Genomic DNA, 15796 nt, shown 5'->3' on the forward strand with positions numbered 1-15796 from the left:
TCTGCCCTACTCCGTCGAGGAAGTACAGACAGTCACCAGAGACTGCCAGGCCTGTGCTGAGTGCAAGCTGGACCTCTACCAGCCAGACCGTGCGCGCCTGGTGAAAGCCCCCCCTTTGAACGCCTCAGCGTGGATTTCAAAGGGCCCCTCCCTTCCACCGACCGCAACACGTACATCCTTAGTGTGGTCGATGAATTCTCTAGGTTCCCCTTCGCCATCCCATGCCCGGATATGACATCTGCCACCGTCATCAAGGCCCTCAATTCCATATTCGCTCTGTTCGGTTTCCCCGACTACATCCACAGTGACAGGGGATCCTCATTCATGAGCGATGAACTGCGTCAGTTCCTGCTCAGCAGGGGTGTCGCCTCCAGCAGGACGACCAGCTACAACCTCCGGGGAAACGGGCAGGTAGAAAGGGAGAACGGGACGGTATGGAGGGCCGTCCAGCTGGCCCTACGGTCCAGGAACCTCCCAGCCGCTCGCTGGCAGCAGGTCCTCCCTGATGCACTCCACTCCATTCGGTCACTGCTGTGCACCGCGACTAACAAAACACCCCATGAACGTGTTTTTACCTTCCCTAGGAAGTCTACATCCGGGGTGTCGCTCCCGACCTACTTCGTAGGCATATCAGACTCCACAAGGCGGACCCTCTGGTGGACAGGGTACGCCTGCTCCACGCGTACCCCCAGTATGCCTACGTGGAGTTCCCCGACGACCGCCAGGATACAATCTCGCTCAGGGACCTGGCTCCCTCGGGTGCTGATCCCACGCCCACACAACTCCTCACCCACGCGCCACCCTCCTTTTCCCCGGCGCCCCCAACGTCAGCCCCACCAGGTCCATCCCTCATTCCCTTGCCCACACTAGAGGACATGGAAGATTTCGGCACGCTCCCGGAGTCATCCAGCCACTGGCCAGCACCAACACCGCTACCACCGATGCTGTCGACGCCGACACCATCTGTGCAGACGTCGCCACCACTGCTGCGTCGCTCTCAACGCACCGTCAGACCGCCGGTCAGACTCAATCTGTGACGGGCACCGGGTTGCAAGATGGACACCTGATTTTTTTTTCCCCCCTCTGTAAATAAATCACTGCTTATGTGTTATAGTTTCACGTCACCCCCGCCGGACTCATTCTTAACAGGGGGTGAATGTGGTGATCCACCACTGTATATATATGTGTGTGCCTCTATTAGGGGATGTACAATAGTACCTGCTATTACAGGTTTGCTGGTATGCCCCTGCCGGCTAGCTCCGCCCACAGGGAGCAGTATAAATATTCATAAGCTCTCCTGAGCTGCCATTCTACAGCTGCAGTTGAGGGAATAACATCTCACGGTAATAAAGCCTCTTTTGTACCGTTTCGTGTTTCTGTGTGCAATTGTTAGCGCATCAACAGAGTACTGGGCTAATTGTAAGATTCTTGGTAGTGTGGATGAGCAGAGAGATCTCGGTGTCCATGTACATAGATTCCTGAAAGTTGCTACCCAGGTTGTTAAGAAGGCGTACGGTGTGTTAGCTTTTATTGGTAGAGGAATTGAGTTTCGGAGCCATGAGGTCATGTTGCAGTTGTACAAAACTCTGGTGCGGCCGCATTTGGAGTATTGCGTGCAGTTCTGGTCACCGCATTATAGGAAGGATGTGGAAGCATTGGAAAGGGTGCAGAGGAGATTTACCAGAATGTTTCCTGGTATGGAGGGAAGATCTTATGAGGGAAGGCTGAGGGACATGAGGCTGTTTTCGTTAGAGAGAAGAAGGTTAAGAGGTGATTTAATTGAGGCATGCAAGATGATCAGAGGATTAGATAGGGTGGACAGTGAGAGCCTTTTTCCTTGGATGGTGATGTCCAGCACGAGGAACATAGCTTTAAATTGAGGGGAGATAGATATAGGACAGATGTCAGAGGTAGGTTCTTTATTCAGAGTAGTAAGGGCGTGGAATGCCCTGCCTGCAACAGTGTGGACTCACCAACACTAAGGGCATTCAAATGGTCATTGGATAGGCATATGGACGATAAGGGAATTGTGTAGATGGGCTTTAGAGTGGTTTCACAGGTCGGTGCAACATCGAGGGCTGAAGGGCCTGGACTGCGCTGTAATGTTCTATGTCCCAAATGGGACGATGTGGGATTCGCGAAGAAGGTGTGTGGAGCCATCCCCGACTTGGACTCACACAAACTGATAGTTGGGGGGAGGGGGGAACTGGAACTTGGCGCAGGAGCCAAGGTTGGACAGGTCACGGCTATACTCGCTGGTCCCGTCAGGGGGGGCGATGGCATGGGCTGGAATAATGGTGGAAATGGGAGGGGTAGACCCTTGCAGGTTTCTGCACCCGAGGGAGTGGGACGACTCGTTTTTCTCGGCGGTCCATAAGGTATACCCGCGGATCGACTTTTTTGTGCTGGGGAAAGCGCTGCTGGCTGGGGGTAAGGGGTCAGAATAGTCGGCAATTGCAACATCAGATCATGCTTCGCATTGGGTGGATATGGTACTGGAGAAGGTGGTGGTACAGAGACCGGGTGGAAATTAGATGTGGAATTGTTGGGGGACTGATGGTTCCGTGACAAAATTTAAAAAAGTAATTGAGGAAGCCTAGTATCAGTAGCCATTGGTAATGAGCTAAACCTTGATCTAATTGAATGGTGGACAGACTAAGAGGATTAATGGCCTAACATTTCCTATGTGTATACTATGTGGACACCTGTTGGTACAGTAGATCTCATTGATTTTCTGTTGTAGATTTTAGTGATGGGATCTATGGCCAGGGACTGTACTTTTCTCCCAACGCAGCCACTGCCTGTATGCTCTCAGTGGTAAGTAACAATTTTATTACTGAAATGCCCTCTATTTCTATGTGTTTCTATTGGATCTGTGATATATCTGATAAGATGCATTGTAGTGAAATACAAATGAAATAAATGGCATATATGTTATCTGAGAGCTGGCAATCATCAAGATCAGGGGCACAATTCTCCGGAAACATTTCCAAGTGTTGTAGTGCGTGGGAATTGCCGCATGTTTCCTGGTGCTCGGCTCAGCGACGTTGGCAACACTATTCAACGTTAATTGTTCCATTTAATAAGACCTCACGGGCTTCCCGCCCCGAATGCCGGATCGCAGCTTATTCGCCAGGACCGTGCTCGCTAGCCCCCCCGCTCACAACGTCGAGCAGCATTTAAACCGCACTTGCTCACCCGTCCCATGGGGCAGCGACGGTGGCCACCAGCACTCCCGAGTTCCACCCCTCTGAAGAGGCCGCGTCCGCACACAGGACAGGGTGGCACAGCTGTGCATGTGCTGTTGACAAGTGAGCCTGAGCCCTCCGGCCCCAGAGGACGCCCACCAGGGGCATCGAAGGCCCGAGGACGAGGTAAGCAGCAGGCTGCTTCCACCTCAGATGTGCATCCTGGGGAAACACCAAGATGTAGTGGTAGAGCTAGGGAGGGCGAGGCACATTGAGCATCACTGAGGGCACTGGGGTTTGGGAGAGGGGTTAGGTAGGGGTGGGGAGGGGGCCAGGGCGATTGGGAGGGTTGCACTATCAGAAGTGGGGTATAGCGCAGCAAATTAAACAACTCTTTGCACAGCCATTATGATGCATCAGCTACTATATTCCACAATGCAGGCTGAACCCCTGACCCTTTTCCTGTCTCTCCAGCCAACCCCATCTCCCTGTGGCACCCATCCACCCTCTGGCCATGGTCGTGTCCCGGAGGCTGCGTCCCATCCCCTGGGTGTTCGGATGTTGGCTGCTGCATGTGTGGTGTTGACTCACACGCAGTGTCCAGGCATCAAGGTTTGACTGGAATGCTAGACAATGACCCCATATGCTACATGGTCCGCCTACCCACAGGAACCAACTTAGCATGTGTCAAGTGCTCACTTAACCACGATTGCCAATTCCCGATGAGCGAGGCTGGTGAATGTCAGAGAATCCTCCATTTCCTCCTCCATTCCACCTCTTACCTCTTTCCCTAGAGATACAGTAACTCCATACATCTTGCTGCCTAAAGCCATTTCGTTTCAGGAAAGTTGGCTGAAAGTGAGTTTTGCCTGGAGCAGTAACAGTATCACGTACAAGGGATAACAGGAATTGGAGAATTGTGCTGTGTAAACTATTGTGTTCATTCATTTTTTTCATTAAATAAATCAATTTATTAGGTTAAAATCACATCTGCCTTCTGTAAGAAAAAGGAGAATGTATGTGACAGCAATCCACTCTGGCACTAAGTTTCTACGTTGGATGAATCATGTTGCCACTCACTGCCCTGGCCAGCTCCCACTATTCCCCAACTGGGTGTACTGTCCCCTTGAAATTGGAGATCTTTAAATCATGTAGCACTACACAAGTTCCCACTTTCCAAAAGGTGATTTCCAAACCAGTGACATGCAGAACAGTGGGAACTTTTGACTCATAAAAGTGTGATGGGTCGGCTCAAATCATAAGGCAGGAACAAACCAGATTCTACCATATTTATATTCAGAATTTCATCCGATAAGAAAATCCAGAGCAGAGTTTAAAACATTTCACCCGGGGACAGTGTTTGGACGACTGTAATACTGTATATTTAGCCCTATTTGTCCATTTGATTTGTGCAGCATTATGGTCTGATCCAGAGGATTTTTTGATGATCGGTTTCCTCATGCCAATTCTGATTGTTTTAGTGGTCACTCTGTTTTAGGCAGTCCTATTTTTAGGAACCAAAGCCATTCAGCATTCCTATTTTTAGACACCAAAGCCATTCACATTTTCAAACCTCAGACCATCTGTGTCTGTGTTTTTAAACTAGGTTCCACATGGATTATACACACCTAAAACTCCATGTACAGATTGATGTATTCCGGTTTGGAGGCAGGAGGGAGGGTTGCAAAAATGACATATTTTTAATCAATTTCAAGCAAGAATCTGATCTCAAATGAAAGTAAGGAGGTCCCATAGAAATCATACAATATTTTACTGCATGAAGAGTAAAGCAATGTGGGAGGAATTCAATGCCTATTGCTCTGTAATTTTCCAGTATTAAATTTTCTGAGCTAGCAGAGCTCTGTGTCACTGCCTAAGAATCAAAAGAAGCCAATCTATAGTATGCCCTGTAGCTAATGTTAGCAATGCAGCTCCTCAGAAATAAAATGATGGTCCAGCATGTCATCAGAAAGTATGGCAGAAACTACAAATACCATCTAAACTGTGTGTGGTGAGATAACCACTGTAGTTATGTGTACTGCAGTAGGGGGATGTATGCCTGTACCTGTAATACAGGTTCCTCCGGTCAGCCCCTGCCGGCTAGCTCCGCCCACAGGGAGCTTGTGTATAAATATGTATGAGAGCTGCTCAGACCTTCAGTCTACAGTTGCGGATGGAGGGACAACATCGTACAGCAATAAAGCCTCTATTGTACTAGTCTCTCGGCTTTGAGTATAATTGTTAGCGCCACAATTTATTGCTGTACGATTTCCCAGTCACCATGGACATCAGAGTCAAGCCTGACCGTCTGCAGCTGGATCCACATTCGCCTCACGCCAGAAAAGACTTTGATCACTGGCTCGCAGTCTTCGAGGCCTACATCTCTTCAGCACACCCTCCCCCGACGGAGGCTCAGAAAAAGCAACTCCTGTACTCCAGACTTAGCTCCAGCGTCTTTCCGCTCATTCGAGATGCGACCGACTACACCGCAGCTATGGAACTGCTCAAGGAGAATTATGCACCATCGACGAACACCCTGTTTGCGAGGCATCAACTTTCTACTCGCGTCCAGCAGCCAGGTGAGTCGATTGAGGACTTCTGGAGGGCCCTTATACCTCTGGTACGAGACTGCGACTGCCGGGCCCTCACAGCCGCGGAACATTCGGATTTACTCATGCGCGATGCCTTCGTTACAGGCATTGCATCGGACCCCATCCGGCAACGACTGCTGGAAGGGGTCGCCCCCGACCTCGCGGCCGCAAAGGCCCTGGCGCTCTCCATGACGGCCGCCTCCCGTAGTGCGCACACTTACTCCGCTAGCCACTCGGCCCACCCGTCCTACCCCTCGTGGACCCCGCAAACGGCTCCCCAGGCCCATCCGTCCCACCCCTCGTGGACCCCGCAAACGGCCCCCCCCAGCAGCCGCCCCCGCGCACTATGCCTGCGCTGCCCGCCGCACCGCACCCCCTGGGGGTCCCCACTGTTACTTCTGCGGCCAACAGAAGCACCCTCGCCAACGTTGACCGGCCCGCACAGCGACCTGCAAAGCTTGTGGAAAGAAAGGCCACTTTGCAGCGGTGTGTCAGTCCCGGACGGTCGCCGCTATCGCGCCGCCGGTCCCCACGCCTCAGCCGCTCCCTCAATGGGCCCCGCCGCCCGCTTCCCCTGACCCCACGTGCGATCAGTGGGCGCCGCCATCTTTTACCGCCCCCGCCATGTGCGCCCCATGGGCGCCGCCATCTTCATCCACCACAGCCATGTGCGTTCCATGGGCGCCGCCATTTTGTTCCGACCCCATAACGTGCGCTCCATGGACGCCGCCATTTTACCCACAGGTACTGCGGATGCCGCCATCTCGTCTCCAGGGGCTGCCATCACGGGACACGGGTCGCTACCGCTCCTCGTCGGACTCATCTGACTCAACCGCCGACCAACCACTGCTCGCCTCCGTTACGCTCGACCAGTCCCGTCCTCGCAACCTGGCACCCTCTTCCACATCGGTGCTGGTCAACGGCCATGTGACCTCCTGCCTCATCGACTCCGGGAGCACCGAGAGCTTCGTCCACCCGGACACGGTAAGGCGCTATTCCCTTGCGATCCATCCCGCCGACCGGCAGATCTCCCTTGCCTCCGGTTCCCACTCTGTCCCGATCCGGGGTTTCTGCCTGGTTAAACTCACTGTACAGGGTGTGGAATTCGACCGTTTCCGTCTGTACATTCTCCCCGACCTCTGCACTTCACTCCTACTAGGCCTGGATTTCCAGTGCAATCTCCAGAGCCTCACCCTCAAATTCGGTGGACCCCTACCTCCCCTCACCATTTGCGGCCTCGCGACCCTCAAGGTCGAGCCCCCCTCCCTCTTTGCCAATCTGACTGTGGATTGCAAGCCCGTCGCCACCAGGAGCAGACGGTACAGCACCCAGGACAAGGCCTTCATCAGGTCCGAAGTCCAGCGGCTGCTTCGGGAGGGTATCATCGAGGCCAGCAACAGCCCTTGGAGAGCCCAGGTGGTAGTGGTTAAGACCGGGGAGAAGCACAGGATGGTCGTGGACTACAGCCAGACCATCAACCGGTACACGCAGCTCGACGCGTACCCCCTCCCCCACATTTCTGATATGGTCAATCAGATTGCACAGTACCGGGTCTTCTCTACTATTGACCTGAAATCCGCCTACCACCAGCTCCCCATCCGTAAATCGGACCGTCCCTACACTGCCTTTGAGGCGGACGGTCGTCTGTACCAATTTCTGAGGGTTCCCTTCGGCGTCACGAATGGGGTCTCGGTCTTTCAGCGAGAAATGGACCGAATGGTTGACCGGTACGGATTGCAGGCCACCTTCCCGTACCTCGACAATGTCACCATCTGCGGCCATGACCAGAAGGACCATGATGCCAACCTTTATAAATTCCTCCACACCGCATCTCTCCTTAATCTCACGTACAACAAGGAGAAATGCGTGTTCCGCACAGACCGCTTAGCCATCCTTGGCTACGTAGTCCAAAACGGACTACTGGGGCCCGATCCCGACCGCATGCGCCCCCTCATGGAGCTCCCAATTCCCCACTGCCCCAAGGCCCTCAAACACTGCCTTGGGTTTTTCTCTTATTACGCCCAGTGGGTCCCGCAATACGCAGACAAGGCCCGGCCACTTATCCAGTCCACACATTTTCCCCTCTCGGCCGAGGCACAACAGGCCTTCGCCTGCATTCGATCTGACATAGCCAGGGCGGGGATGCACGCCGTAGACGAGACTCTGCCTTTCCAAGTAGAGAGCGACGCTTCAGATGTCGCCCTTGCCGCCACGCTGAATCAGGCCGGAAGACCCGTGGCATTCTTTTCACGCACCCTCCACGCCTCCGAAATTCGGCATTCCTCTGTCGAAAAGGAAGCCCAGGCAATCGTTGAAGCGGTGCGGCACTGGAGGCATTACCTGGCCGGCAGGAGATTCACTCTCCTCACTGACCAACGGTCGGTAGCCTTCATGTTCAACAACACGCAGCGGGGCAAGATCAAGAATGACAAAATCTTGCGGTGGAGAATCGAGCTCTCCACCTTTAACTACGAGATCTTGTATCGCCCCGGCAAGCTCAACGAGCCCCCAGACGCCCTCTCCCGAGGTACATGTGCCAGTGCACAAGTGAACCAGCTCCGTGCCTTGCACGACAGCCTTTGCCATCCGGGGGTCACCCGCTTGTACCATCTGATCAAAGCCCGCAATCTGCCCTACTCCGTCGAGGAAGTACGGACAGTCACCAGAGACTGCCAGATCTGTGCGGAGTGCAAGCCGCACTTCTACCGGCCAGATCACGCGCGCCTGGTGAAAGCATCCCGCCCCTTTGAACACCTCAGCGTGGACTTCAAAGGGCCCCTTCCCTCTACCGACCGCAACACCTACATCCTTAGTGTGGTCGATGAATTTTCTAGGTTCCCCTTTGCCATCCCATGCCCAGATATGACGTCTGCCACCGTCATCAAGGCCCTGGATTCCATTTTCGCCCTGTTCGGTTTCCCCGACTATATCCACAGTGACAGGGGATCCTCATTCATGAGCGATGAGCTGCGTCAGTTCCTGCTCAGCAGGGGTATCGCCTCCAGCAGGACGACCAGCTACAACCCCCGGGGAAACGGGCAGGTAGAGAGGGAGAACGGGACAGTATGGAGGGCCGTCCAGCTGGCCCTACGGTCCAGGAACCTCCCAGCCGCTCGCTGGCAGCAGGTCCTCCCTGACGCGCTCCATTCCATTCGGTCGCTACTGTGCACCGCAACTAACAGTACACCCCATGAACGTGTTTTTGCCTTCCCTAGGAAGTCCACATCCGGAGTGTCGCTCCCGACTTGGCTCACGACTCCGGGCCCAGTCCTTCTCCGTAGGCATGTACGGCACCACAAGGCGGAACCCCTGGTGGACAAAGTACGCCTTCTCCACGCCAACCCTCAGTATGCCTACGTGGAGTTCCCCGACGGCCGCCAGGACACAGTCTCGCTCCGGGACCTGGCTCCCTCAGGTGCCGATCCCATGCCCACACCCCTTCCTGCGCCAACCCCAGCGCCCCCCTATTCGTCCCCATCAGGTCCATCCCTCATCCCCCTGCCCACCCTGGAGGACATGGAAGATTTTGGCTTGCTCTCGGAGTCATCCCGCCAGCAGCCAGCACCAACACCGCCAGCACCTGCACCATCGGGGCCATCACCGCCTGTGCCGACGTCACCACCACAGCTACGCCGATCACAGCGGAACGTCCGACCACCGATTCGGCTCAACCTGTAACCTGCTAACCGGATGGACTCTTGATTTTCCTTGTTGGACCCTCTTGTAAATAGCATCCTTTGTATTAGAGTTACATGTCACCCCCGCCGGACCCATTTTTTACAGGGGGTGAATGTGGTGAGATAACCACTGTAGTTATGTGTACTGCAGTAGGGGGATGTATGCCTGTACCTGTAATACAGGTTCCTCCGGTCAGCCCCTGCCGGCTAGCTCCGCCCACAGGGAGCTTGTGTATAAATATGTATGAGAACTGCTCAGACCCTCAGTCTACAGTTGCGGATGGAGGGACAACATCGTACAGCAATAAAGCCTCTATTGTACTAGTCTCTCGGCTTTGAGTATAATTGTTAGCGCCACACTGTGTTATGGTTCAGGCTTCTCCAGATGTTTTTCCTTGCACCCAATATAAAAAGTAGCCTCTGAAGGCAAGCACGCACCTCTTAATAACTGCATTAACACCTAGGGCTGGGTTTTCAGAGCCGGGTAGATCCCACAGACCTTTAAAAATGGTGGAATAGACCTAGATGCGGTAAGGCCTGCCCCCATTTCTGACAGGTCCAAATTTTCTTTCAAGTTGAGGTTTATAGGGGTGGATGGTGGTGGTGTGTTTCATACAGGCAGGGAACCCAAACCCAGCAGCAGCATTTGATCCTAATGCAGAGTTCAAGACCTCATTTTGACTGTTTGTAGGCCTGAACTCTCAGTGTGGAAATCATGAATTGAAGAAGATGTAAAAACTCTTGAAGGATGGATAAGGTCTATATAACTATCATCATCTGAAATTATTTTTTTCAAAATGCCACAGTCTTTTAAACTTGAAATAAAACAGCAGCTGCCATTTTGTATTGACAAAATCTCTGTGGGAAGGCAATCTATACTTGTCAGAAAAAAAATGAGCATCTTCTCTTGCAGTTGCACTGAAGTTTTTTTTTACATTTCCGAAGCAATATTATTTAATTTCGAATTTTTGGTTGATTTTCTTGGTATTGGGCGAGATTCTCCGTTAGCTGACGCCGAAATCAGGAAGCACGATTGGGCAGAGAATAGGTTCCGTGTCAAAATTGTGGCTGTCGCCATTTGATGCCAAATTGCATTTCTCTGTCACCTCGACACCGGCGTCAATGCGATCCAGAAACACACGTAAACATAATTTACATATCATTAGCGAACCTGACCCGGTATTCTCCGGGGCCTCCACGATTCTCCGCCTGCCGAGTTCCCAATGCCACGGTTCACTTGTGCTTTTCAAAATCGTGTAACCGCCGTCATGTGTGCTGAAGGAGAGAGAGAAAGTAGGACACAGAGAGGCGTGACTGTGGACTGCCGGGTCAGTCGCTGGCCGAGCTGGCTAGGGTGTGGGGGCCCTGCCAGGGCCGATGTGGGGGGGGCAACAGGCCGAGTGGCCGGTGTGACCCCCATGGGACTGGCGCGGCATCCAATCACAGTCCGTCATTGCAGTAGCCTGCAAGGCAGCCATCTTGCTGCACACCTGACTGATCACCCACCTTGGACCCTGGTTCTGCAGAGTGACACCGGCCATATAGGTCCCCCACCTCACTTTCAGCCATACCCGTCGCACCCGCCGGCGGGGCATCTGGCAGCCCACCAAGGGCAACATCCACTGTAGCCTCCATAGGCGGCACCAGGTGCATACCGCTGGCAAGGGCAGTGCCAGCCAGCGGTACCCATGGCATTAGGGGCAAGCGTCAGGGCCAGAGGCCCACACGGCGCTAGCCATCAACTGGGCCAGGAGTGGGGAGATGGAGGTGGAGGAAACATGCAGGGGCAGAGTCCGCAGTGCCAACTGGGGCCATCATGTAGCCTGTTGGACCTGGTTGGGCACGGGTATACACACCATGCTAACATGCCAGCCTTTCAACCTCTGCAGACAATGGATATTGGAATTCAACCAACAATGCTGGCCTTCTGGTTAATCGCCGCAGCCCTGGGGATGCCTTGTGGCTCTAGTGGCTGCAGCTGTCGAGGAGGAGGAAGCTGCAGCAGCACAGCGTGCAGCAGAGGAACGTGCAGCAGTGGAGTGTGCCCTAGAGGAATAGGAAGCAGTCACCCAGAATGGAGAGCCAGCCACCCAACAGGCTGAGAAGAAAGAGGTGTCAAGAAGGTGCCACATGACCCTCCCGTGTACCGGCACTGCTTGTCATTCGAGGACCTGCCGGACCAGGTATGCCGTCGAAGACTCCGGCTCAGCAGGGAGACAATGCAACATATCTGCCAGATCATGGCACACCTGGCACTGCAGGGGTATAGAGGAGGACACTCGCTTCCAGTGCCCATCAAAGCGCCAGGGGAGACCTGTCCGGGATCTCACAGACCTCGGTGGACAGATGCATCCGTGCCATCACGGAGGGCCTATATCCCCAGACGCCTCAATACATCCATTTCAATGTGGACTGAGCCCACCAGGATGCCCGTGCAGTGGCCGCTCTACACTAACCAAAAGGGATTCCACTCAATGAATGTGTAGCTGATATGTGACCATCAGCTGCACATCATGCATGTCTGCACGACACCTTCATCCTGGCACATTCGACGATTCCTGACATGTTCAATACGCAACCCCCCCACCCCTGGGGGGTTGGCTCCTAGGCAACAAGGGTTATCCACTACGGTCAGGTGGGAGGGGCAGTTTGGGGGGGGGGGGGGGGGGGGGGGAGCCCAAGCCATGCACAATGTCAGCCCATTTCCGCCCCCCGCTCACCCTCTCTGGCAAGCCCAGACAAGCCCACCCCTCACACCCATCAGTCAGAGGACCGAGGCAGGTTGTCACAGTGTTAACAGATGTGATGTGACCATCAACGAGACACCTGATTGGAAGTAAACTGTGGTTTTAATAGTCTTACAACTAAGCCAGCCTGCGACCAGAGGAACTGAGAGCAGGCTTACGGCTGCAGAGCTTTATACTTCTGGTTAATGGGAGAAGCCATGGGCGGAACCATGGGCAGAGCCAAGGTGGAGCCCAGTACAAACTCCTCATCTCCCCCTATGGGCAGAGCCGCGCAACGGCTCGTATACAGAGCCCACAAGGACACGATACATGCAAGGCAATACAGTGTGAATTACAATGGCATATAATTCACCACAAGGTGTTTAATGTGACAACGTATGTATAGATTTGTGCCCTTGCCCTTATAACTAAACTGTGTCCTACACCCGTGCCAACTTAACTGATGTCTAACTTTCTGGCCTTGCAGGCCCTAACACTACGTCTTGGTGAATCTCCAGAGGGTACATCAGAAATGGAGGCTGCCAGCTGTGATTCCCACACTGTGACCTGGGTCCCCATTGGTGGCAGTTTTCTGGGGCGATGGGCCAGGCTGCTGCTCAGGTGTCCCAGGTGGCATGGTGCGGCACTGTTCTGCTCGCTATCCACGAGATGCGCCAGAGCAAGGGGGGGGGAGTTCCGACATGCAGTGGCGTTCCGGCACCTCCACTGTGGGAGTCACCAGCATGGACCCCATCACCTCCTCCTCCCTCAGGGTGCCCCAGGCTACTCCATGGAAGGGAGGTGCGAGGGGAGCCATCCCCTGAGGCTCTCCTGCCGCTGCCAGTCCTGGAGGCCGGCTCTGGACTCGGCCAGGGTCTGCATGCACACGGCCCTGGAGCATAGGGAGTAGACCACCTCTGTCTGAGACTGTGCCACATCACCCATTGACTGTGCCACCACCTTCTGGGTTTGCCACAGCAACCAGTGACTGCGCAATCTTCCTCTGGGACTGGGCCACTTCCCTGTATGTCTAGACTACTTCAGCCAGCGCCTGAGCATTGCCGCCGGCTTTCCCAGCCGTGGTCTGCTGTAACTGGGCCGTGCTCAGGAGCACCACTGCAATTTCCAGGTGGTTCTGTCAAATGGCTGCCTGTGAGTCGGAAACTCTGTTCTGGGCCTCAGCCAGCACCTGCACAGAATGCCCCAGGCCTTGGAAATGCTGATCCATAGCCAACACCATCGCCCCAATGCCTCCACCGCTGACACCGCTCATGGCACCCATTATCAGCAGCACCTCCCACTCCTGCACGTTGGACTCCTCCTACTGCAGGTGCTGGATGCTCGCCGACAACCCCTCATGTAGTCCCTGACTCTGTAACTACAGCTCCACAATCGATGGGACTGTTCTTTCCAGAAGCCTGAAATCCGGCTGGACAACAGCTTGACGATGAGGTTGGCCCGCCACCCGACCATCTGCCTCCTCGGGTGTTCCTACCTCCACCTGCTGTACCAGATCAGCTGTGTGGTGCACACCAGAGAGTGTCTCAGTAGCCACTTCACTAAAGTGCCCAACCAAGGTGAGTGTCTCTGGGATGGTGGACGGTATTGGAGACAGCTGTGATGGGAAATCAGTGTCATCCTCAAACTCGAGCTCCGGGAGTCTCGGGTTGAGGGCTGCCGTCCGAGCTACAGCTCGCGAGGGCTCCAGCTGTGGCACTGGCTGGGGGCGGGGGACACCGGATGGAGCCCCTCATCTCCAGCAGGTCCTGTAAGACGCAAGATCTGCTGGGGAGTGGGAGTGACGGGGGTGCGGGTGATTTGGGGGTGAGAGTGATGGGGTGCTGAGGGTATGGGTGGGGTGATGGGGTGGTGAGGGTAAGGGTAGTGTAGGGGTGAGGGTGGTGTGGGGGTGAGGGGGTGCTGAGGGTACGGGTGGTGTGGGGGTGGGGGTGAGGGTTTAGGTGAGTGTGGGGGTGATGGGGTGGGGTGGGGGTGAGGGTCAGGGTGGGGTGGGGGTGGTGTTGGGGTGACAGTGAGAGAGTGCTGAGGGTACGGGTGGTGGAGGTGGGGTGGGGGTGAGGGTCCGGTTGGTGTGGGAGTGAGGGTGCTGTAGGGGCGGTGAGGGTGGTGTGGGGGTGAGGGTGGTTTGGGAGTGAGGGTGGTGTGGGGTGAGGGTGAGAGTGGTGTGGGGGTGGTGTTGAGGGTGGGGTGTTGACCCACATGTCACGGGGACCGCAACACTCAGCACGGTCTCACTTCCTCGCCTGGAGCCGAACTCCACCCCGGCAACCTCCCTTTCCTCTGGGCCGACGACCACGTCCAGGGCCCTCTGCCCTGCCAAGTCAGGTGCCGCAGTCTGACGGCCCCCCTCCAGTTTTCACCCACTCCCGGTGGTTATGGGCAGCCTTCCCTGGCCGGATGGGAGGGGCAAATGGAAAACGACAGTGTTAGACAGTCTGATGGATGCAGCCCAGGGGGTGGGTAGCTGGTGGCCTCAGTGGCCAGGGCACCCGGCCATGGCAGCTGGTATGGGTACCGGCATGTGATACAGGGTGGGGTTAGGCCGCCCTCCGGGTTGTGGGGGGTGATAAGGTCATGGGTATGTGGGACGGGGTTGGTGCCAGGGGCACAGTGCTGCCTACTCACCCTAGCCGCCCTGAGGCGGTAGTGCAGTTTTTCCTGGCACTGCTGGCCAGTCCGGACAGTGTTGTTCACAGCGCTGACCACCTATGCCACCTGCGCCCAGGCACGGCGAATGACGGCGACTGGCAGCCTCCTTCCCGGGCCGGGGTAAAGGGTCAACCGCCTCTCTTCCATCCCATCCAGGAGGTTCACCAGCTTGATGTCTGTGAAATGGGGTGACGCTCTCCTCACTGCCATCATGTTGGTTGGGATGGTCTGTGTGAGCAGTGAAATGTGTATATCCGGCTGCGGCTTGTCAGCCTACTGAGTGTCAATCGCGAAACCGGCAAATCCTGCACCGTTTCTCATTGGAATCAATTGTGTTCCACGTGGCACCGGTGCTAGCCCCTTCACAGTAGCTGAATCGGTCCAGGTGCGTTGCCAGTTTTGCTGTCATGGAACTCCACAATTCCTGCGTCCGATTCTCCCCCAAAATTTCAAAGTTAGTTTTTGGTTTTTCAGGAAGTTTCGCGCCCACTCTACCGGCGAGGTCCCCACCGCTATTCAACGATACTTAAGCAATTTTTTGGGCACTGGGGAATTTCTCACCGGTTTTGCCCACACTTCTGGCCTCATTATACTCACGCTCAAGCGTAACGATTCCAGTGAATAGCTAGAGAGGCCAAAATAAGATCCGTGTCAGATGCCAAACAGTTTGCGATGCAACTGGCCGGCTCCTGTAGGCGAAATCGGGATCTCACTGTAGCGCGATGCGAAACCAATTATCATCACTTCAGCCTCATTTCCATACAATCACAAGAGCCACCCCATATCCAATGGCTTTCCATCATTTACCGGCTGGTGGGGATTAGTACTCCTTTTGAAAAACGTGAACCTGGTGAGACGGTGAGTCGCAATCTTTGCTCACAAGCAAAGAACCCGAGTATGCTGGGCTTGCCACCTCAGTGCTCAGCTAGGATGTGGACCCTCCG

The 15796-nt window shown here is 54.8% G+C and overlaps 1 protein-coding gene across 8 annotated transcripts in view; it reads left to right on the forward strand.

Moving 5' to 3' along the window:
* The window catches only part of si:dkeyp-50b9.1, a 100861-nt gene that overhangs the window by 32095 nt on the left and 52970 nt on the right, over positions 1-15796 (forward strand). For all 8 annotated transcript variants that reach the window (XM_038806954.1, XM_038806955.1, XM_038806959.1 and 5 more), the window contains one exon: positions 2744-2817. In XM_038806954.1, coding sequence (XP_038662882.1) covers positions 2744-2817 — 74 coding nt within the window. The remainder of the gene's footprint in view (positions 1-2743; positions 2818-15796) is intronic.

The sequence above is a fragment of the Scyliorhinus canicula genome, chromosome 9 (genome assembly GCF_902713615.1).
Source record: "Scyliorhinus canicula chromosome 9, sScyCan1.1, whole genome shotgun sequence".
Taxonomy (NCBI): Eukaryota; Metazoa; Chordata; class Chondrichthyes; order Carcharhiniformes; family Scyliorhinidae; genus Scyliorhinus; species Scyliorhinus canicula.